This window comes from Columba livia, chromosome 28 (assembly GCF_036013475.1).
Source record: "Columba livia isolate bColLiv1 breed racing homer chromosome 28, bColLiv1.pat.W.v2, whole genome shotgun sequence".
NCBI lineage: Eukaryota > Metazoa > Chordata > Aves > Columbiformes > Columbidae > Columba > Columba livia.
This window is the reverse complement of record NC_088629.1, coordinates 1612746-1633179: the sequence shown is the minus strand read 5'-3', so window position 1 is coordinate 1633179 and position 20434 is coordinate 1612746. Positions and strand designations below refer to the sequence as shown.

Below are 20434 nucleotides of genomic sequence, written 5' to 3'. Positions count from 1 at the left end.
CGCGTGCAGCTGCGCACGAGTCACGCAGCCCTGATTTCCTTTTGGGGAGCGCTCGGGAAGGAATGAACCCCCACTCAGGGGGGAGCAGCTCCCGCCCCGCCGCTGCACCCACATTTCCAGCACACGATTAACTGTGACAGCCCATGAGCCCCCCCAAACCTGCCCAGGCTCTGCTCAAACCAAACATGGGGATATTATTTGGTTAAACGTTTATTTATCCCAATTGCCACAAAACACAAGTGCGGGCTGCGGGGCGCTGGCCTCAGGCTCCTCCGCCGCCCTCCCCTTCCTCACCCTGGCCGGGAGCCGTGACCCCCAGCGCGGTGGCTCCCCCAGGACTGGGCTCACTTGAGGCTGAGATTTGGGGTGACCCCGTGTCCCCATGTCGGAGCTCTGTCCCCTCGCCGGGCGCCCTATTGCTTCTTTGCGAAGGCTCCCGGGCGGTTTGTCCATCCGTCCGAAGCTCCTCAGGCTGCGCGGGGGAGACGAGTGTTAAACTCACGGTGCAGCAATAGGGTGAGTGAAAAGGGGGTGCTGGGGGGCCCATCAGGGCAGCCCCTGTTCTCAGATGCTTTTGGGGGGAGAACGGTGGCTTGTGAGCTCCTCCTGGGGCACCCAGCAGATGAACCCAGATCTGGGGTGACACTGAGCACAAGGGGACATAGTGGCCCAAACTCTGGGTGCTTGAGCGCCCCGGGTTGGCTCGACCAGCGGGTGCAAACGTGGGAGGAACAAGCTTGAAATAACCCACGGGACGCGGGGAACGGCACAAGGAGCAGCAGCTCCCCCGCGCAGCCCCATCTCCACCCATGGACCAAGGTGGGTACAAAACCCCCCAAAATCTACCAGGGCGCTGTCCCCAGGTCGCCGTACCTTGCCGGTGATCTCGGTGCGGACGCCGTTGCACGCGCGGCGCAGCGCCGTGGGCTGGCGGGTCCAGGCCGTGAGCCGGGCGGCGGCGGCGGCCGAGCGGGACGTCAGGCTCAGCCTGGCCGGGGGGATCCGGGGCGGCATCTCCCACGTCCCCACAAACGTGCCCCATGGGGAGACCTGGGAGGAGGAGGAGGGGCTGGTGGGGGTCTTGGGGAGCAGGGACCCCACCAGCCCGGGTCTGTGGGTGCGGCTCACCTGGGAGCGGGGCACGGTGGGGAGCAGGTGTCCCCGGTCGTTGGCGATGATCTGCGTGGGGCCGTCCTGCAGCGTGGGATGCTGTGGGGGGGTCCCAGGGGTGTCTGGGCTGGGGTTCAGGGAGTCCCAGGGCTCTAGGCTAAAGTTAAGGGGGATCCCAGGGGTCTACGCTGGGACTAAAGGGGGGTCCCAGAGGTCTAGGCCAGGGCTAAAGGAGGTCCCAGGGGTCCAGGCTATGGTTAATGGGGGTCTGAGGGGGTCTAGGCTGGGGTTAAGGGGGGTCCCAGGGGGTCTAGGCCGGGGTTAAAGGAGGTCCCAGGGGTCCAGGCTATGGTTAATGGGGGTCTCAGGGGTCTAGCCCAGGGTTAAGGGGGGTCCCAGGTGTCCAGGCTGGGGTTAAGGGGGGTCCCAGGGGATCTAGGCCAGGGTTAAGGGGGGTCCCAGGGTCCAGGCCAGAGCTAAATGAGGGTCCCAGGGGTCTAGGCCAGGGTTAAGGGGTGGAGTCCCAGGGTCCAGATCAGGGTTAAATGGGGGTCCCAGGGGTCTAGGCCAGGGTTAATGGGGGGATCCAGGGTCCAGGCCAGAGCTAAATGAGGGTCCCAGGGGTCTAGGCCACAGTTAAGGGGGGTCCCAAGGGGTCTAGTCTGGGATTAAGGGGGGTCCCAGGCTCCAGGCCAGAGCTAAATGAGGGTCCCAGGGGTCTAGGCCAGGGTGAAGGGGAGGTTCCAGGGTCCAGGCCAGGGCTGCAGGAGGTCCCAGGGTGCAGGCCAGGGCTAAGGGGGGTCCCAGGGGGTCCCGGGGTGTCTGGGCTGGGGCTGCGGGGGTTCCAGGGACACCCAGGCCAGGGCTGAGAGGGGTTTTGAGGGGTCCCGGGTGTCCGTGCCGGGGCTGAGCAGAGCCCGGGGGGTGTCCGGTCCGGGGGTACCTGCCGGCTGGGCCGGGGCACGCTCCAGTTTTGCAGGCGGTGGGGGGTGAAGGCGTCCTCGTACTGCGGGGAGAGCGGGGCCGGTCAGAGCCCGCACGGGTCCCGGCAGGAGCTCCGGCCCCGCTCCCGTCCCGGTCCCACCTGCCCCGCGCCGAACCGCGCCATGGCCGCGCGCGCCGTCTCCTGGCAACCGCGCCGCGCGCACCCCCTGGCGGCTCTAACGGGCGCTGCCGGCGGGGCGGGGCCTCGGAGGGCGGGGCCTCGGAGGGCGGGGCTGTGGAGAGCGGGGCCTCAGAGGGCGTGGCTGTGAAGGACGTGGCTGTGGAGGGCGGGACGCAGGGTCAGGGCCTCGGAGGGCGTGGCTGTGAAAGGCGTGGCTGTGAAGGGCGTGGCTGTGAAGGGCGTGGCTGTGGAGGGCGGGATGCAGGGGCAGGGCCTCAGAGGGCGTGGCTGTGAAGGGTGTGGCTGTGAAGGGCGTGGCTGTGAAGGGCGTGGCTGTGAAGGGCAGGACCGCGGGGGCGTGGCTGTGGAGGGTGGGGGCTGCAGGGGCAGGGCCTCAGAGGGCGTGGCTGTGAAGGGTGTGGCTGCGAAGGGTGTGGCTCTGAAGGGCGTGGCTGTGAAGGGCAGGACCGCGGGGGCGTGGCTGTGGAGGGTGGGGGCTGCAGGGGCAGGGCCTTGGAGGGCGTGGCTGTGGAGGGCGGGGCAGCGGGGGCGTGGCTGTGCAGGGCGTGGATGTGAAGGGCGGGGCCTCGGGGGCGTGGCTGTGGAGGGCAGAGCTTCACGGGCGGGGCCTCAGAGGGCGGGGCTGTGGAGGGCGGGACCACGGGGGCGTGGCTGTGCAGGGCGGGGCTGTGGAGGGTGGGGTTTCAGAGGGTGGGGCCCTTGTTGTTGCAGCTCTAGTGTGGTGGGTCCCAGTGCCCACCAAGTGGGGGTCAGGGTTAAGCCTGCTGTCAGGATTAGTGTTCAGGCTCCATCTGAGTTAGAACGGACATCTAGGCTGGTGTGGGGCTGGGCTTAGGGCAGGCTCAGGTTCATCAGGAGAGTTCGGATTAGTATTAGGATTGAAGTTGGCACCTGGGTCAGGGTTAACATGGAGGTTAGGACTGATGTGAGGCTTAGGGTTAGTGCTAGGGCCAGGGCTAATGTTGGGGTTAGTATATGGGTCAGGTGAGGGGTCATTGTTGGGTTAGGCTGGCTGTTAGGCTCAGTTTTAGGGTGCAAATTAGACGGGGGGGGTTAGGGTTTGAATTACAAGCCACACTGGCTTAGAATTAGGACCAAGTTTAGCATTGGGGCACCCCAGCTCTGGGCACCTTTGCGGTGAGCCCTGGCAGGGGACAGGGAGCAGCCACTGCAGCCCCGGCACGTCCCGGCACGTCCCGGGACACCCGCGGGTGCCGGCGTTGTGTCAGCAGCGGGGACGCGGGGACACGCACGTGCCGGCTGTCCGGCTGCTCCGTGACACCCCGGGGACACCCCAGGACGGACCCTCCCGAGCGCGGCGCCGGTGCCGCCTCCTCCCCGGGGCGAGACACGACGGGGCAGCGCTGGAGTCACTTTGGTTTATTTCTTTTCTTTTTGGTTTTTCTCTTTCCAAACTGCAAATCCTGGTGCCGGCGGCGTCTCGTCTCGAATAACAAACACCAAATTGCTGAAGCCAATGCGGGGGCGCCGGGCCGGAGGTGCATGGTGGGGGGGGGTGCGATTCGGGGTGGCCACATCCCCGCTCGGTGCCGAACGGATGGGCCGGAGAGAAATAAATAGGCAGGGAAGCCTCCGGGAGCCGCCCTGAGAGCCGGTGGGGGGGACATACAAAAAAAGGGGCCAAAAAAATACCAACAACCAAGAAAACCAACCAACCAGAGGGATGAACCAAAACGTGGTTTGCCGGAGCTGCGCCGGGGGGAGGAGGGAGCTGGTTCTTGCCGTCAATTTGCGCGGCGAGCCCCGGGGGCTCCGCGCTGATCCCGGCGGCGCCGCCGGCTCCGGGCTCGTGTCGCTCCCCCCTCCTCGTGGAGCCGAATTTTGGGCGGGCGTGTGGGGCCGATGATGGGGGTTACAGCGCCGGGCAGGCGACCTGGTGCCGGATGCCCTCGTTGCAGATGAGCGCGGCCGCCCGCTCGTCGCTATCGCCGTGCTGGCACTGCATGTAGCTGATGCCGTGGGGCGCGTAGCCGTGGGTGCAGACGTTGCAGGTGCGGGTCATGGTGCCGCCCGTGCTGCTCCTGCGGGCAGAGGGAGCCGCCGCGGCACCGTCAGCGCTCGGCGGTGCTCACCGGCACCCACCGGTGCCTCCTGGCACCCCTTGGTGCCCACAGATGCTCAGTGGCACTAATTGGCACCCCACTGGCTTTTGTCACTGTCAACCGGTGCCTGGTGGCACCACCAGTGCCCATTGGTGCCCATCAATGCCCAGTAGCACCAACTGGTGCCTGATGGCACCTGCCGGTGCTCACTGGGGTTCTGGTAGATCCCCTTGGTGCCTATTGGTGCCCATCACTGTCTGGTGGTGCCCAGAGGTGACCTGCGGTGGCCATCAGTGCTTGGTGGCACTCAGCAGCACCCGTTGGTCCCCATCGGTCCCTAGTGATGCCCATCAGTGCCCAGTGACACTCACAGGTGCCCATTCGTCCCTATCAGTCCCTATAGGTCCCCAGTGATACCCATCAGTGCCCAGTGGCACCCACAGTGTCCATCGGTCCCCAGTGATGCCCGTCAGTGCTCAGTGACACCCACAGGTGCCCATAGGTCCCCAGTGGTGCCCATCAGTTCCCAGTGACACCCACAGTGTCCACTGGTCCCCATCAGTCCTCATCGGTCCCTATCAGTCCCCATTAGTCCCCAGTGATGCCCATCAGTTCCCAGTGACACCCACAGTGTCCATCAGTCCCCAGCGATGCCCATCAGTTCCCAGTGACACCCACAGTACCTATTGGTCCCTATCAGTCCCCATCGGTCCCCAGCGGTGCCCATCAGTTCCCAGTGACACCCACGGTGTCTATCAGTCCCCATCAGTCCCCATCGGTCCCTATCAGTCCCCATCAGTCCCCAGCGGTGCCCATCAGTTCCCAGTGACACCTACAGTGCCCATCAGTCCCTATCAGTCCCCAGCAATGCCCATCACTTCCCAGTGACACCCACAGTGTCCATTGGTCCCCATCAGTCCCCATTGGCCCCAGCGATGCCCATCAGTTCCCAGTGACACCCACAGTACCTATTGGTCCCATTCAGTCCCCATTGGTCCCCAGCGATGCCCATCAGTTCCCAGTGACACCCACAGTCCCCATCGGTCCCCAGCGATGCTGGGACAACTGCCAGTGCCCCCGTGCCCGCTCCGCGCCCCCGTCGCTCACCGGCAGTCGCTGCAGGCGCGCTGGCATTCCTTCCGGCGGTAGCGGCAGATCAGCGCCCAGATGAGCAGCCCCAGCAGGCTGAGGAGCAGCAGTGAGCCCAGGATGGAGCCCACGATGATGCCCGTCTGCCGTCCCCCTGTGGCGGGAGCGCACCCTGTCACCGCCGGCTTCCCGCCGGCTGCCCACTGCTCACCGCGCCGCCGCGGGCACCCTGGGCGCGGAGCCCGCTGCCCCCCGCCCGCGCCGTGTCCCCCCTGCGGTGGCACTTACTCGGCACGGGGCTGACGTTGAGCTGGCACACGGAGTAGCCCACGCGGTTGGTGACGCGGCACTGGTAGACGCCGGTGTGCACCTCCGACAGGCTACGGATCAACAGGTCGCCAGGAGCTCGTCCTGCGGGGGGGGAGATGGAGACGTCAGCCTTAGGCATGGGGGGACGGGGATGTGGGGGCACAGGGACACGGGGCACAGGGACATGGGGAACAGGGACAGGGATGCACATGGGGGAAAAGGGACACAGGGACAGGAATGGACATGGGGAAACAGGGACATGGGAGCACGGGGACATGGGGGCACAGGGACAAGGGGAACAGGGACAGGGATGCACACGGGGGAATGGGGACACAGGGACCGGAATGGATACGGGGGAATGGGGACATGGGGGCACAGGGACACAGAAGAACATGGGAGCACAGGGACGGGGACAGACATGAGGGGACAGGGATGGACACGGGGGCACAGGGATGGACATGAGAGAACAGGTACACAGAGGAACACGGGGAACAGGGACACAGAGGAACACGGTGGGACAGGGATGGACATGAGAGAACAGGGACACAGAGGAACACGGGGAACAGGGACACAGAGGAACACGGTGGGACAGGGATGGACATGAGAGAACAGGGACACAGAGGAACACGGGGAACAGGGACACAGAGGAACACGGTGGGACAGGGATGGACATGGGGGCACAGGGATGGACACGGGAGAACAGGGATAGGGATGGACGTGGGGGCACAGGGACACAGAGGAACACGGGGGAAAAGGGACACAGAGGAACACGGGGGGACAGGGATGGAGACGGGAGAACAGGGACAGGGATGGACATGGGGGCACAGGGACACAGAGGAACACGGTGGCACTGGGATGCAGACGGACACGCAGCCACAGCCACCCATGAACACAGGCACACCCAGACACATCCACGGGCACACACCGACACGTGTGCTCACTCACAGACAGGACCCCCCACCCCAGAGCATCCCCTGCACCCAGCAACCCCCCCAGAACCCACCTTGGATGGTGCCGGAGGGCAGGTGTCCCCCGCCGTAGCCATCGGCCAGCTTGGCCCACTGGTAGCTGACGGCGGTCGAGGTCTCGCGGCTGAAGCACCGCAGCAGGATGCTGCTCCCCCAAATCAGCTCCCCCTCGATCCAACACTGGGGGGGTGCTGGCTTATCTGTGGGCAGAGGGACACCGTGAGCACCGGAGGTGACACCTGGGAGAGGGGGGACACTGGGGAGCGGGCTCACCTTGCACGGTGACGATGACCTCGTGCACGGCCACGGTGTTTTTCTTCACGCGGCACTGGTAGGTGCCGGTGTCGGAGACCTGCAGGTCGGCCAGGCGGATGGAGGCGTCGTACTGGCTGGGGTCCTTCTGCACGAAGGCCACGCGGTCCTGCAGCCCCGACCCGCTGCCGTAGTCCACGTGGTGGTCATGGTAGGACAGGAACTGGTAGGGGGGAAAGAGGGGAGACTGGGTAGGGCTGGTGCGGGTCGGGGACCCCGGCGTGCTGGCTGGGGAGGGAGATGTGCTGCCCAGACCCTGCCTGCTCCTCGCCTGCCCTGCCAGGCGCTGCCTGCTCTGCCTGCTCCTCCCCTGCCCTGCCAGACCGTTCCTGTCCTGCCTGCTCTCCCGGGCTCCAGCCGGTCCATCCCAGCCCTGCTGGCCCGGTGGGACGGCGGCTGCCGGCGCCGGTGACACTCACCACATTCTCAGGGCCGGGCCGCTCGGGCGTGATCTGGATCCACTCGATGCCCAAGCCCTGGGGACCGTTGTCTTCAGGCTCGAGGACATAGGGGCAGCCCAGCTTCACCGAGTCGCCCTTTGCCAGATGCAGCACCTCCCGGCCCTTGCCGTTGATCCTGACGGCCAGGAGGAGAGCTGGGGAGAGAACAGCACCCATCGCACCGGCCGGGGAGCACGGGGACAGCGCGAACCTGCACCGCGTGCGCCCCAACCCCGCGCCCGGCAGCACCAACAACGGGGAGCGGGACACGGATCCGTCTGCCGGGGAACAGGTGTCCTGGTGGGATGTAGCACCCGCCAGGTCCTGTGATGTTGCATCGGGGACAAAAGGCCACGGTGGGCTCAATGCCACCCGCTCAGCTCCGGTCAACACGGGTGGGCGTCAGGGGCTGTGCTGACCATGGGGTGCATCCCGCACCCCAGGGAGCCCCGCGGCGGGGCGGGGACCCTCGGTCCTCGGCGGCATCGCTGCGGGAACAGGTCGGAGCGCGGGGATCCGTCGGCGCCTACCTGGCATGAGACCCAGGAGCAGGAGCAGGCTGGCGCCGTGCCCTGCCATGACGCTGCGGCCGTGCGGCGGTGAGGAGGAGCGGGAGCGGAGGAGGCTCCGAAGGCGACAGGGCAGCCGGGCGTGCGGGGCCGCTTTTACATGCTGGGCCGGGGCGCTCCTCCCTGTGGGACGGATGCCTTTGGGATGACTGAGTGGCTCCAAGCTGTGCGTGAGCGATGCCGCCCTGCTCCACTCCCTACCTGCTAATTAAGCATCACCATGCAATGGGCTCCCATCCAGGCAGCCCTGGGCCGGGGGCCACCGCGGGTGGGGTGGGCAGGGGGAGCAGCACATCTTGGGGCACCCAGAGCTGTGGGGAGGGACTGGGGGGCCTGTGGACCCAGTGGTGGCTGGTCCTTGCTGTGGACACTGGTGGGATGAGCGTGGCTGGTGGGCAAAGGCTCCCGTGGGAGCAGTAGCCAAGCACCGTGTCTGCATGGAAGCGCCAGCTTAGCCCATGCGGGTCCTGGAAAGATTTTGGACTCAGGGCGATTGGAAGAGCTTAAAGGTGTGGTTTGAGTGTGGGCTTAAGCTCCTGCAGATCTCTCCTCCGGTCCTGCCCCCTCCACGAGTGGGCACGGGGATGCTGCAGCCATTCGGGGATGATGGCACCCACCAAGCCCTGGTGGCACTGCTGAAATGCGGTGCAGGGGCCTGGCCGGTGCTCCAGGCCATGGCTTGCTGCATGGGGACACGGTGGCATGGCAGCAGCAGGGACAGCACAGCGGAGGGGACACGCGGGGTGGCTGGAGGAGGCTGGGACAGCCAGAGGGTGGGAAGACAGTGGCCAAAACCTGGTGGGATCTGAGGGTGGGATTTGGGGGAAGGGGTGGTCTGGAGCAGATGGAGGAGCTGGGACAGGGATGGAGGAGTTGGGACAGGGATGCAGAAGCTGGGACAGGGATGGAGGAGCTGGGACAGGGATGCTCGGCAGGAGATGCAGGAGCCTGGACAGGGATGGAGAAGATGGGGCAGGGATGGTGGAGCTGGGACAGGGATGCAGGAGCTTGGACAGGGATGGTGGAGCTGGGACAGGGATGCAGGAGCTTGGACACGGATGCAGGAGCTGGGACAGGGGTGGTGGAGCTGGGACAGAGATAGTGGAACTGGAACAGGGATGGTGGAGCTGGAACAGGGATGGTTGGTGGTGCTGGGACAGGGATGCTCTACAGCAGATGCAGGAGCTGGGACAGGGATGCAGGAACTGGGACAGGGATGCAGGAGCTTGGACAGGGATGGAGGAGCTGGGACAGGGATGGTGGAGCTGGGACAGGGATGCTGTGCGGCAGATGCAGGAGCTGGGACAGGGATGGTGGAGCTGGGACAGGGATGCTGTGCGGCAGATGCAGGCCTGTGGGCTGGCCGAGCCCCCGCCCTGGTCTGTGCCGGCACTGCGGCTCAGGCGCCATGTCCGGCTCGCCGGGCACTGCCTGCGGCACAGCTCCGCCGCGCTGCTGCTTTCCAGCCCAGACTGTCCCAGCCGGCTCAGCAGCACCGCCCAGCCGGTCCCAAACCCTCCCTGGGGCCAAGAGCTGCTCCATTTCCCGGCTCGTGCTGCCAGTTAACCCTCACCAGCCCCGTGCTGGGAACTGGGGCCCAGCCCGGCACGTGCTTGGCCCTGTCTGTGATTTTGGGGCCCCCTGTGCGTGTCCCGGCACCGCCGTGGCGCGAGGAGCCGCCTGCTGGGGCCGTTCCCCGTGACGGGGCCGTGGCTCACGGTGGCTCACGGTGGCTCACGGTGGCTCGGGGCTCCCGGCCGCGGCGCTGCCGGCTCCCAGCCGGTGACTCCTCACGCAGGAAGGGTGGGGAAGCCGCTCCACCCCGGCTGGCCGCCCGCCGGTGGTCACTGTCCCCTCGCTGTGGCCGGCGCGGTGGCTTTGAAACCCTCCGGGGCTGAGCCTGGCCTAGAATAAGGCTGTGACTGCCTGAGCAAGGTGGTGACCCAGAGTGACACGGCACTGGGGACAGGGGACCGAGGTGTGGCGGCGGAGCCTGGCACAGAGCACCAGCCACCGAGGGGTCGCAGCGGGCTCGGTGGCCATGGTGACTCACTCATGTCAGGTCTGCAGAGCCCATGCCCCAAAAGGGACCTCCCTGCCGGGCTGTGTCACCATGTGGGGACACGCAGAAGCTGGAGAAGCGACAAGGAAGGGACAACAAAGGGCCACAGCGTTTCCTTCTCCCTATTTACCCGGCCTGGAGCAGGCTCGGGGTTCCAGCGAGTCCTCCGTGCCGTTCCCCTGCCCTGGGCAGTCTTGCCTTTGCCAGCTCTCCTTATTTTTCAGCTGCTCTGACAATTAATCAGAGCCACTCCTACGGGCTCCCGGCCCTTCTGAATCTGCCGGTCCCCATCCAAATGGATTTTACATCTTTGCATCATGCTTGGTCTCCTTGTTTAGTCCCCGAACGAGGCCACCGCTGCAGGGCCCGCAGGTGACACCTCGGTGACAAGGTGGCCCAGCCAGGGCTGTGTGTGAGGAGAAGAGCCTGTGTGGCTCCTGGGGACCCTTCCTGAGCCCCCCTGTGTGGACTGGGGACACCCACCCCGCTCTGAGACGCTTTGGTGCTGACACCAAGCTGTGCCAAGGCTCTGGGGACACTCCTGTTCCCTCTGGGGACACGGGCCACCTACGAGTGGCCATGTGAGTCCTGCGAGTGGGGCAGGTTGGACAATGATTTGGGCTACTCCAGCCCCAAACTCCTGGCCCACACACCCCAAGGGAGAGAAGGGCGAAAGCCGCTGTCTGATCCGTAAAACATCTCTGTTCGCAGAAAGCTCAGCCTAAGGAAATCGAACGTCTTAAGTCGTGATGGAACTGGAGCTCTGGTCCTCCTGGGGCTGAGCCTGGTTGGGGGTTGCGCCCGCTTGCGCCAGCGCCCTCCGCTCCAGCTGGGCACAGTACTTCTCGGGGATGCCGCAGGCTCTGTAGGAGAGACACACCGTCACACACCCGAGCTTTGGGACCACAGTGGGGACAAGGGTGCAAAGGCGGCTCTGGGGACACACAAGGAACCAGGGGAGCGCATCACCTGAGCTCCTGTATCTTCTGCTGCTTGAGCTGGGCGATGCGCTGGCTGCGCTGCCGAGCCTCCTCCTGCAGCCGCCTGCCCTCCTCGAAGGCGGCCGCCCGCTCCCGCGCCAGCTGCTGCTGCCGCTCCCGCATCTGGATACGGACGGCGGCGGCGTTGGCGAGACGCAGCCCGGCCCTCCGCGCCTCCTCCGCCTGCTCCTTCTCCATCTGCTCCCGCTGGACCCTGCAGTTACAAACCTTCCTTTCCCATCGCTCGTTATTTGGACTTAGTTTGAGAACAAGAGATACCAGCCCAGCACAGTTAATGTGTTTAATTGCTCTGCTCTGAGAGCCAAGGACACTCTGAGCTCTGCCCACAGGGGTGAGGCAGCGAGGAAGGGGATGGACGGACAGAGCTGGACTGACACCCACATTTATCAATCAGAGTATTCCAGCCAATTAGCATCATGCTAATTATTTAAGAGTGGGGCCTTCCAGTGTCCAGCTCTCTCTTGTCTTTGCTCTTTTTGGCGCAGCCGGGGGAGTTTTGGTCGGGACGTTTAGTTGGGCCTTTTGCCATTTTGCAGAGGCCTCTGGGCTTTTCTGCCTCTTTCCCTCTTTTCTCTCTCTGGGATGGGCTGTGGGACCAGGTGCCGTTTCCTGGGACTGGCTGCTCAGCGTGTCCATGAGGAATTGCCTCGAGTATCTTTTATTTCTATTATATATATTTATTTACTAGTAGTGCATTAGTATTTTGTTATTTTATTGGACTGTGTTTATCTCAATCCCAGTTTCTCCCTTCCCTTTGGATTCTCTCCCCTATTGGAGTGAGTGAGTGGCTGCGTGGTCACATTACCAGCTCATGTTAAACCACGACACCCTGTAACCCGGCCAGCGCCGGAGCCCCCATGACAACCCCACCACCACCACCCCGGTCAGCGATCTCCCCTCTCACCGCAGGATCCTCTCGAACTCGTCGCGGTCCTGCTGCACCTGCACGGCCATGCTGTGCTCCCGCTGAGCGATCTGCTCCATCCGGCTCTGCTTCAGCAGCCGGTTCGTCTCTGCCCGGCGCTGCGCCGCCTCCTTCTCCTTGCGCCGCCACTCGCGCTCCGCAGCCTCCTGGCTGCGCTTGGCCCTCAGCGCGTCCTGCCGGAGGGGGACGGGGTGACTGTCCCTCGGGACGGGGCACACGGGGGCGCTTGGCCATGGTCAAGTCCTGGTGCTGCTCCAGGACTTCACCCAGCTCCACGTGCCGGTGCAGACCTGCGGTAAAGCCGGCAGAGCCGCCACATCCCCGCGGCCAGGGTGGTGATAAGGAAGGCGGTGGGTGAACATGGAGTACATGGTGTGTGTGCAAACCACCCACCTGCTCTGCCTTGTGGTCCTGGGCCCTCTCCTGCATGGCCCTCAAGCGCGCCGTCTCCTTCTCCTTCTCCTGGCGGATCCTCTCCTGCTCAGCCTCCAGCTCGGCCTCGCGCTCCTGCCCGGCACAGACCCCGGTGGCAGCTCCCGCGGCTCCGCCGGCGCGGCCCGTGCCGCACGCGCGGTGCCGGTACCATTTTCTGCCGCTGGTACTCGAGCACCCGCTCGTCCTCCATCCTCTCCCGCTCCCGCTGCTCCTCCTTGCGCCTCTGGTTCTCGTCGTTGACGCGTCTGATCTCGGCCTGGATTCTGTTCTGCTCCTCCCGTTTCCGCTCCATCTCCTGGAAGAGAAACAGCACGGAGGGTCCAGGGGTGGGAGAACAAGCTCTTCCCAATGGTGCCTCAACTTCCCCAAGAGACTAGAGCTTTAATTCTCTCGGTTGCGTTCTCCACGCACCAAACCCGACTTGCCCAGCACAGGGTGACCCTCCCACCAAGTTGAAAACCTGGCTCCAGCCCCCCCAGGTCGCTGGCTGTACCTTCAAGTCCTCCATCTTCAGCCGCTCCAGGTACTTGAGCATCTCCTGCACCTCCTGGTCCTGCTGCTCGGCCCTCAGAGCCCGCTCCTCCGCGTTCTTCTCCATCTGCTTCACAATCTCCTGCCTCCCTCTGCGAGAAGAAAGCAGAAGGGTTCCCTCCGGCTCCACCGCGCCGAGGAGCAGAAACATCAGGACAGACAGACATCCCAGCACAGACATCAGGACAGGTGCCTCTGCGGGTAACAGGGGCCCTTCTTTCAAACCTGATCATCTCCTCCTTCCTTCTGCGCTCCAGTTCCTCCTGCATCTCGTTGGCCTTTGTCCTCTCCACCTCCATCATCTTGTCCAAGCGCTTCTCTTCCTCCTCCAGCTCTTTGGTGATGAGCCGCTTCTCCAGGATCTGCATGTCGCGGATCATGTGGCACTTGGCGCCGAGGACCATCTGTGGGGACAATGGGTGTCCCTGGTCTCCAATGGACAGACACACACAGTGGGGGACGAGGGACGGAGAGGAAGAGCCCGCGCAGCGGCGGGTTTAGGTCTGGGTGGTGCCGACGGGGCTCTCAGCAGCCAGGGGACATTGGAGACCCCCGTCCCACCTCGCTGAACTCCTTGATCTCATCCTCCTGCTCCATGCGCATCCTGCTCGCCCGCTGCCGCAGGTGCTGCATCCGCTCCTTCGCCTCCTCCTCCAGGTCGCTCAGCTTCCCCGCCTGCTGCCGCGCCGCCTTTTCCTTCTCCGCTCTCATGCGCTCGTGCAGGGCGTCCTGCGGGGACACGCGGCCCCCGGGGGGACACGCTCCACCATCCGCGGCACGGAGCGGGGGACGCGGTGCCGGCAGGCCCCTTCCCGCACCCCATTAGGACACCGGGTCTATTTGCGGGGTGGCAGAAGTGTCACGGGGGTCACGGGCATCCATGTCCAAGCTCCTGCATCCCTGTCCCAGCTCCACCATCCCTGTCCAAGCTCCCGCATCTGCTGCAGAGCATCCCTGTCCCAGCTCCACCATCCCTGCCCCATCTTCTCCATCCCTGTCCAAGCTCCTGCATCTCCTGCCGAGCATCCCTGTCCCAGCTCTTCCATCCCTGTCCCAGCTCCTGCATCCCTGTCCCAGCTCCTGCTTCTCCTGCCGAGCATCCCTGTCCCAGCTCCTCCATCCCTGTCCCAGCTCCTGCATCCCTGTCCCAACTCCTCCATCCCTGTCCCAGCTCCTGCATCCCTGTCCAAACTCCTCCATCCCTGTCCCACCTCCTCCATCCCTGTCCCAGCTCCTGCATCCCTGTCCAAACTCCTCCATCCCTGTCCCAACTCCTCCATCCCTGTCCCAGCTCCTGCATCCCTGTCCCAGCTCCTGCTTCTCCTGCCGAGCATCCCTGTCCCAACTCTTCCATCCCTGTCCCAGCTCCTGCATCCCTGTCCCAACTCCTCCATCCCTGTCCCAGCTCCTCCATCTGCTCCAGACCACCCCTTCCCCCAAATCCCACCCTCAGATCCCACCAGGTTTTGGCCACTGTCTTCCCACCCTCTGGCTGTCCCAGCCTCCTCCAGCCGCCCCGCGTGTCCCCTCCACTGTGCTGTCCCTGCTGCTGCCACGCCACCATGTCCCCATGCAGCAAGCATGGGCAAACGCAGCGACTTGGCACAGGGTTGGGGATCAAAGGGGACACGGGAAGGGACAGGAGGGGTTCGCCTACGAGAGCGGCTTCCTTCTCCGCCTTGAGCGCCGCCAGCCTGGCCTCGCGCTCCTGCTTGCTCAGGACTCGAGCCGCCGCTTGGATGCGCTGGAAATCCTCCCGGCCCATGACAAGGGACGCCGGCGGGTTCTCCACGGGGACGCTGGTGGTTTGGGGAGAGCGCGGTGAGCGGTGCCGAGCGTCCCCCTCCCCACGCTGGGGACGTCACCGCGCTGGGACGCACAAGGGACAGGATGCTCGAGCCGGGAAAACCCCAAAACACTCAGCACGGGCCAAGTCGGCCCCTGTAAAAAGCGTTTCAGTCCAACGCGACTTTCCCAGCTCTCGTGTGGGAACATGGTGACCGCTGCCCTCACCCCTTTTCCCATGGGACACGCGGCTCGTCACTGCCCCCACACTCGGAACCTCTGCCCCATGCGGATGGATTGTGGGGAGCAGAATGCGGCTTTAATGACACTCAGGGTGCTCTGGGTCCCGATGTGCCCCGGCGCGGGGCGTCCTGTCCATGTCCCCGTCCCCTCCAGCCGCCACAGGGACACTGCAGAGCCACCAGCCCTGCCCGTGACTCACGCTGTGGTTTAGAGGAAATCACCGAAGCTCTGGGTGCCCCCATTTCCCCACTTGTAAAAATGTGGATAATAACACGGGGCTGTTTTCCAGAGGAGTTGTAAGGAGTTAATTACTCTTGGTATTACTCAGATACCATGGTGACGCGTGCGGTGTAGGAGCGTATATTAACCAAATGCATAGAGCACTTTGAAGATGTTCAGGGCTAAGAATTTACTCATTATTATTGTGTGTCACCTTTCATCCACCCTTGTGAATATGAACAGATACCTGCATAATGACCATCCGAGAGCTGCATCACAGCATCGGATTCCAGGACGCTTTAAAGAATGGCTAATGGTAACAACGGCACTAATAAATGTAATGACACTGCTGCAGTCGTCCCAGTGTTTGGGTGACCAGGCTGGGACGTCCAGGGCCTGATTTTCAGGAATCGAACCAGTATAAAGAGTTTCCATTAACTCCAGCTGCAGCACATCTGGAAATTGGCCCCTGGCTTTGTCAGCAGAACTGGGGTGTATAGAACCAGGTACCAGGCTCCAAAGCCAAACCAACCTCATAAGCCAAAACCAACTTCCAAAGCCCAAACCAGCCTCCAAAACCAACCTCAAAAGCCTAAACCAGCCTCCAAAGCCCAAACCAACCTCAAAAGCCTAAACCAACCTCCAAAGCCCAAACCAGCCTCCAAAACCAACCTCAAAAGCCTAAACCAACCTCCAAAGCCCAAACCAACCTCCAAAGCCTAAACCAACCTCCAAAGCCCAAACCAACCTCCAAAGCCTAAACCAACCTCCAAAGCCTAAACCAACCTCCAAAGCCTAAACCAATCTCCAAAGCCTAAACCAATCTCCAAAGCCCAAACCAACCTCCAAAGCCCAAACTAACCTCCAAAGTCCAAACCAGCCTCCAAAGCCTAAACCAGCCTCCAAAGCCCAAACTAACCTCCAAAGCCCAAACCAACCTCCAAAGCCTGAACCAGCCTCCAAAGCCCAAACCAGCACCTCTGTGCCACTTCACGTTTTCACCGCAAACCCAAACCCGCAGGTTTTACGGGGTGTACGAGCGTTACGCACGAGTTCAAAACAGGAAGCAAAGGCGAACCCTGCGCGGAGTGAAAATTTAGGGAGGTCAAAGCGAGGCTAAATTGGAGCTGGCTGGGATAATGGCCCTATTCTCGTCTATGTGCTGCGGGCTTTTAACGAGGCGTAGTAATTAGCGCCAGGGTTCTTACAGTCCAGTCTTGCTTATAAAACAGCCTTGTAGAGAAACACAATGCGCAGGATGTGGATGATGCTCCACTGCCCATCTCGCATGGGGTTTTTTGGTGTTGGGATACGGGAGGCAGCGTTTGGTGCGGGTTGGGGGCTTTCTGGCTTTTATGTTGCTTTTTCCTGGTTGTTTTGATGATTCAGTGCTAAGCCCGTCCCTCCTCCCCGCGACACCCTGGCAAACGGGGAACGCCGTGCACCGAAATGGTGCCGTGGCAGCCACACGGGGCACCGAAAGCTCCCTGGGGACTTACACGACGTCCCGGACGAAGTCCTTGGTGATGAGCCGGATGGTCTCGGGTTTGTGAGACGCTTTCGGGGCAGTTCGCGCATCCCGAAGGATCACGATGGGGCTGCCGGAGCGCGATGGCATTGGGCTCTGCAAGGACGGACGGTGTTTCCTATGGGTCTCCTGCCCCCCGTGCATGGGGCACGAGACTCCTCGGTTCCCATGAGCTCTGCCAAACACGATGTCTAGGGGATTTGCCCCCACAGCCCCAGATCCAAAGGCCTGACAAGGACATGGGGAGAACTGTTTTACTGTAAAACTCTGCGCGTCTCACCCAAATGATGAGCTGAGAGCTGCCTCCTCTGGGCAAGACCCCACAGATGCCGGAGCATCGTCTCGGTCACCTGGAGCTGATGGTATCTCCATCCTGCTGAGCCCCAAAACCAACCCAGCCAGAGCCAAAGCTGTGGGGGGCTGGTGGGGGTGTCCAGGGGCAGCGGGAGCTCGAGGGCTGGTCGTCAACCAGCAAAACCAGTCCTTCCAGAACAGCTGGGACTGGTGCCAGTGCCTTTGCTTGGGCCGAGGCTGCCACCTAGTGCAGGGTCCCCCGGCTGCGGGTGACCAGTGTAAGTTGGGGAATGACATATTAGAAAACAGTGAAAAGCGACCTGGGGGTCCTGAGGGACGGCAGGGTGAGCATGAGCCAGCACTGGGCCCTGGGGGAACATATATATATACATAATGTAATCTATACAGCCATAGCACCCTGAGAACGCCCCATCTGGTCTGATCTGGGAAGCTAAGCAGGGTCGGGCCCGGTCAGTGCTTGGATGGGAGACCAGCTGGGAACAGCGGGTGCTGTGGGCTGAGCCAGCACTGGCCCTTGTGGCCAGGAAGCCAATGGGACCTGGGGTGGGTTAGAAGGGGGTGGTCAGTAGGTCAGAGAGGTTCTCCTGCCCCTCTGCTCTGCCCTGGGGAGACCACACCTGGAATATGGTGTCCAGTTGTGGCCCCTCAGCTCCAGCAGGACAGGGAACTGCTGGAGAGAGTCCAGCGCAGCCACCAAGATGCTGGAGGGAGTGGAGCATCTCCCGTGTGAGGAAAGGCTGAGGGAGCTGGGGCTCTGGAGCTGGACAAGAGGAGCCTGAGGGGGGACTCATTGCTGGGGATCAAGATGGAAAGGGGCAGTGTCAGGAGGATGGAGCCAGGCTCTTCTGGTGACAACCAGGGACAGGACAAGGGGCAATGGGTGCAAACTGCAACACAGGAGGTTCCACTGGAAGATGAGAAGCAACTTGTTGGGGTGAGGGTGGCAGAGCCTGGCCCAGGCTGCCCAGGGGGTTGTGGAGTCTCCTTCTGTGCAGACATTCCAACCCGCCTGGACACCTTCCTGTGTAACCTCATCTGGGTGTTCCTGCTCCGGGGGGATTGCACTGGATGAGCTTTCCAGGGCCCCTCAACCCCTCACATTCTGGGACTCTGTGACAGGGGGACCCCAAGCCCAGGACCAGTCCTCAGCCCAGAGGAACAGCGGGACCTGATCTCAGGTACACACAGGTGTGTGGTTTCCCTCATCTTCTGTTTACCAGTTCAGCTTTTGAACCCGGAGTCACTGCTGGAACAGAGTCCAGGGCCAGCCGGGCGCTGAGCGGCTCCCTGGGAACCTCCTGCCGGCAATATTTGCATTCTACGGGTCTGCGGTATTTCCATTTCTCAGGCCTGGTGACCTCAGCCCAGCACGGCGGGGACGGAGCAGCTTCCCATGGGCCCCCAGTGGGAGCTGTTGAATTAAAGGGTTTGGCACCGAAACACCGGCGCAAACAAAGATAATAGTGTTATTCACACCAGCCGGTTCACACATTGTCCCCAAAGCCAGGAGAGCTCCTCAGACTGAACCTGGACCAATTGAAAGAACTCAGGTAACGCCCACGTGAATGTTATGACATTTTTATCTGCCTCGAAGGCCTCAGAGATAACAGCTCATAAACCCGTATGGGGCTCTGTGGCTTGCAGGGTGTTGCTTGCAAACCGTCCATGAGTGGAGGGAATCCTCATCACACGCTTCCTTCCCCCCCACCGCAAAGCCAAAGGCTTTTGGCAAACGTGTTCCAGGCTCTGGCACCCTCACCATGAAGAAGTTCCTTCTCATCTTTAAGTGGAAGCTCAGCCCACAGCACCCTCTATTCCCAGCTGGTCTCCCATCCAAGTACTGACCGGACCCGACCCTGCTTAGCTTCCCAGATCAGATGAGATCAGGCATTCTCAGGGTGCTATGGCTGTATATATTACATGTATGTATATATATGTTCCCCAAGGGTATCTTGATAGTATCTGAACCAAACCCTTTTTTCATGGTCACCCTGCTGTCCCCAGGACCCCCAGCTCCCTTTTCACTGCTCCAACAGCTCATTCCCAACTTACACTGGAACCTGAGCTTGTTCTGCCCACATTCAAGACTCTACACTTGCCCTTGTTCTATTTCATTACATTTCTCCCCCCAGCTCTCCAGCCTGTCCAGGTCTCTGATGGCAGCACAGCTTCCAGTGTCACCACTCCTCCCAGCTTGGTGTCACCAGCAAACTTGCTGACAGTCACTCTATTCCCTCATCCAAATAATTGATTAACATATTGAATAGTACTGGTCCCAGTACTGACTCTCGATGGACTCCACTAGATACAGATCCCCAAGGTTTTATCAGCCGCAGAGACAGGGCCAAACCCACTGGCATCCTTGCACCTTGATCTGTGCCGATGGTGCAGCCATAAACCCGGCCTGCCCTGGCAGGGCTGGTAAAGGAGGTGGGGGAAGAAACACCAGGGAAAAGGTGTCCAAAACATCACCTTGCCTGGAAAACGCTGCAGCTCTGCCCTGGGTTTTCCCTGGGACAAGCTGGGGAAACGAGCTGGGGAAATGAGCCCTTTCCTCGCAGGATGGGGAGGAAAGAGCCGCCGCTCGCTGTTTATCTCCTCCCGCCGGGAGGTCAGAGACCTGCGGCAGCTCTGCCGTGTCTCCAAGGGAACTGATGTCGTAGCTCCCTGATGGAAATCTAAATATGTTGGCAACGAGTTGTTTTGGAAGCTTCCAGGCCCAGCTCCAAGGGCCCTCTATCCACCGCACACAGAATAACTGCTGCTGGGCATACAGGCAACGCCGGCTCCTCTCCCCTACCGGGGTGTCTTACCTGAGCCTCCTTTGTCCCGCTAATTAACTAATTGTAAAAGTGGAAGCACCAAGGAGGCTCCACGCTGCCCCGGGCGGGATGCGGCTGGTGAGGTCCCGCCCAGCCCGACCCCCCATGGCCCTGCCCGGTGCGGCGCTCCAGCAGCCGGTGGTGCCCCCTGTGTCCCGGGCTCCTTACCCGGCTCTCCCCGAGCAGCGTCTCATCCGCCGTGCCGCTGATTCTTTGCCGGCCGGGGGCCCGGCTGGGGGACGGGGGGATGCTGGCGGGCTGCGGGGGATACAGGAGCCGTGACGTGGTTGCGGGGGAGGAGGCCCCGGGCCCGGTGAACCGGGACAGGCCGCACTCACCATCTCGTTGCGCTCGCCGGACGCCAAGCGTCGCCATAGCAACGCGCGCCCCGCTAGCGGCGGGGGGCGGGGCTACGGAGGGGGCGTGGCTACGGGAGCGCTGGGCCATGTTCACACTCGTCTCCTTCCAGCACGTCTCACGTCGTGGCCCCTCCTACCAGCTCTGGCCCCGCCCCTCCCCTCAAGCCCCGCCCCTCGCCGTGTTCGGGCACGGGAGGGGGTCCCCGCACCCCCACCGACCACC

At 62.8% G+C, this 20434-nt stretch overlaps 3 protein-coding genes and 1 pseudogene across 11 annotated transcripts; 1 reads left to right on the top strand and 3 right to left on the bottom strand.

Moving 5' to 3' along the window:
- Positions 1-194: 194 nt before the first annotated feature.
- On the bottom strand, positions 195-2314 carry CFAP126 (cilia and flagella associated protein 126). Of its 3 annotated transcripts, none has more exons than XM_065043173.1 (5): positions 2195-2314; positions 2054-2116; positions 1129-1209; positions 874-1050; positions 195-472 (listed from the first exon to the last, which is right to left on the bottom strand). In XM_065043173.1, exons 1-5 carry the CDS (start codon positions 2216-2218, stop codon positions 263-265), a joined length of 555 nt encoding a protein of 184 aa, XP_064899245.1. In that variant the 5' UTR covers positions 2219-2314; the 3' UTR covers positions 195-262. The 3 variants fall into 3 exon arrangements, with proteins under 3 accessions (XP_064899245.1, XP_064899246.1, XP_064899247.1); XM_065043174.1 differs by having other exon boundaries at positions 1129-1194; positions 2195-2264; XM_065043175.1 differs by lacking the exon at positions 1129-1209 and having other exon boundaries at positions 2195-2262.
- Positions 2315-3601: 1287 nt separating this feature from the next.
- Positions 3602-8106, bottom strand: VSIG8 (V-set and immunoglobulin domain containing 8). Of its 2 annotated transcripts, none has more exons than XM_065043104.1 (7): positions 7948-8106; positions 7397-7572; positions 6939-7140; positions 6701-6865; positions 5677-5799; positions 5407-5560; positions 3602-4278 (listed from the first exon to the last, which is right to left on the bottom strand). In XM_065043104.1, exons 1-7 carry the CDS (start codon positions 7994-7996, stop codon positions 4110-4112), a joined length of 1038 nt encoding a protein of 345 aa, XP_064899176.1. In that variant the 5' UTR covers positions 7997-8106; the 3' UTR covers positions 3602-4109. The 2 variants fall into 2 exon arrangements, with proteins under 2 accessions (XP_064899176.1, XP_064899177.1); XM_065043105.1 differs by having other exon boundaries at positions 5407-5542.
- Positions 8107-8261: 155 nt separating this feature from the next.
- On the bottom strand, positions 8262-20342 carry CFAP45 (cilia and flagella associated protein 45). Of its 6 annotated transcripts, none has more exons than XM_065043024.1 (12): positions 20191-20342; positions 20021-20110; positions 16687-16811; positions 14598-14739; positions 13502-13669; positions 13166-13344; positions 12903-13032; positions 12558-12704; positions 12368-12481; positions 11954-12147; positions 11018-11151; positions 8262-10911 (listed from the first exon to the last, which is right to left on the bottom strand). In XM_065043024.1, the coding sequence occupies exons 1-12, from the start codon at positions 20191-20193 to the stop codon at positions 10670-10672; spliced, it is 1668 nt and encodes a 555-aa protein (XP_064899096.1). In that variant the 5' UTR covers positions 20194-20342; the 3' UTR covers positions 8262-10669. The 6 variants fall into 6 exon arrangements, with proteins under 6 accessions (XP_064899096.1, XP_064899094.1, XP_064899098.1 ...); XM_065043022.1 differs by having other exon boundaries at positions 16687-16943; positions 20191-20341; XM_065043025.1 differs by having other exon boundaries at positions 10731-10911; positions 11018-11242.
- Positions 17410-17528, top strand: LOC135576625 (5S ribosomal RNA; annotated as a pseudogene).
- Positions 20343-20434: the final 92 nt, after the last annotated feature.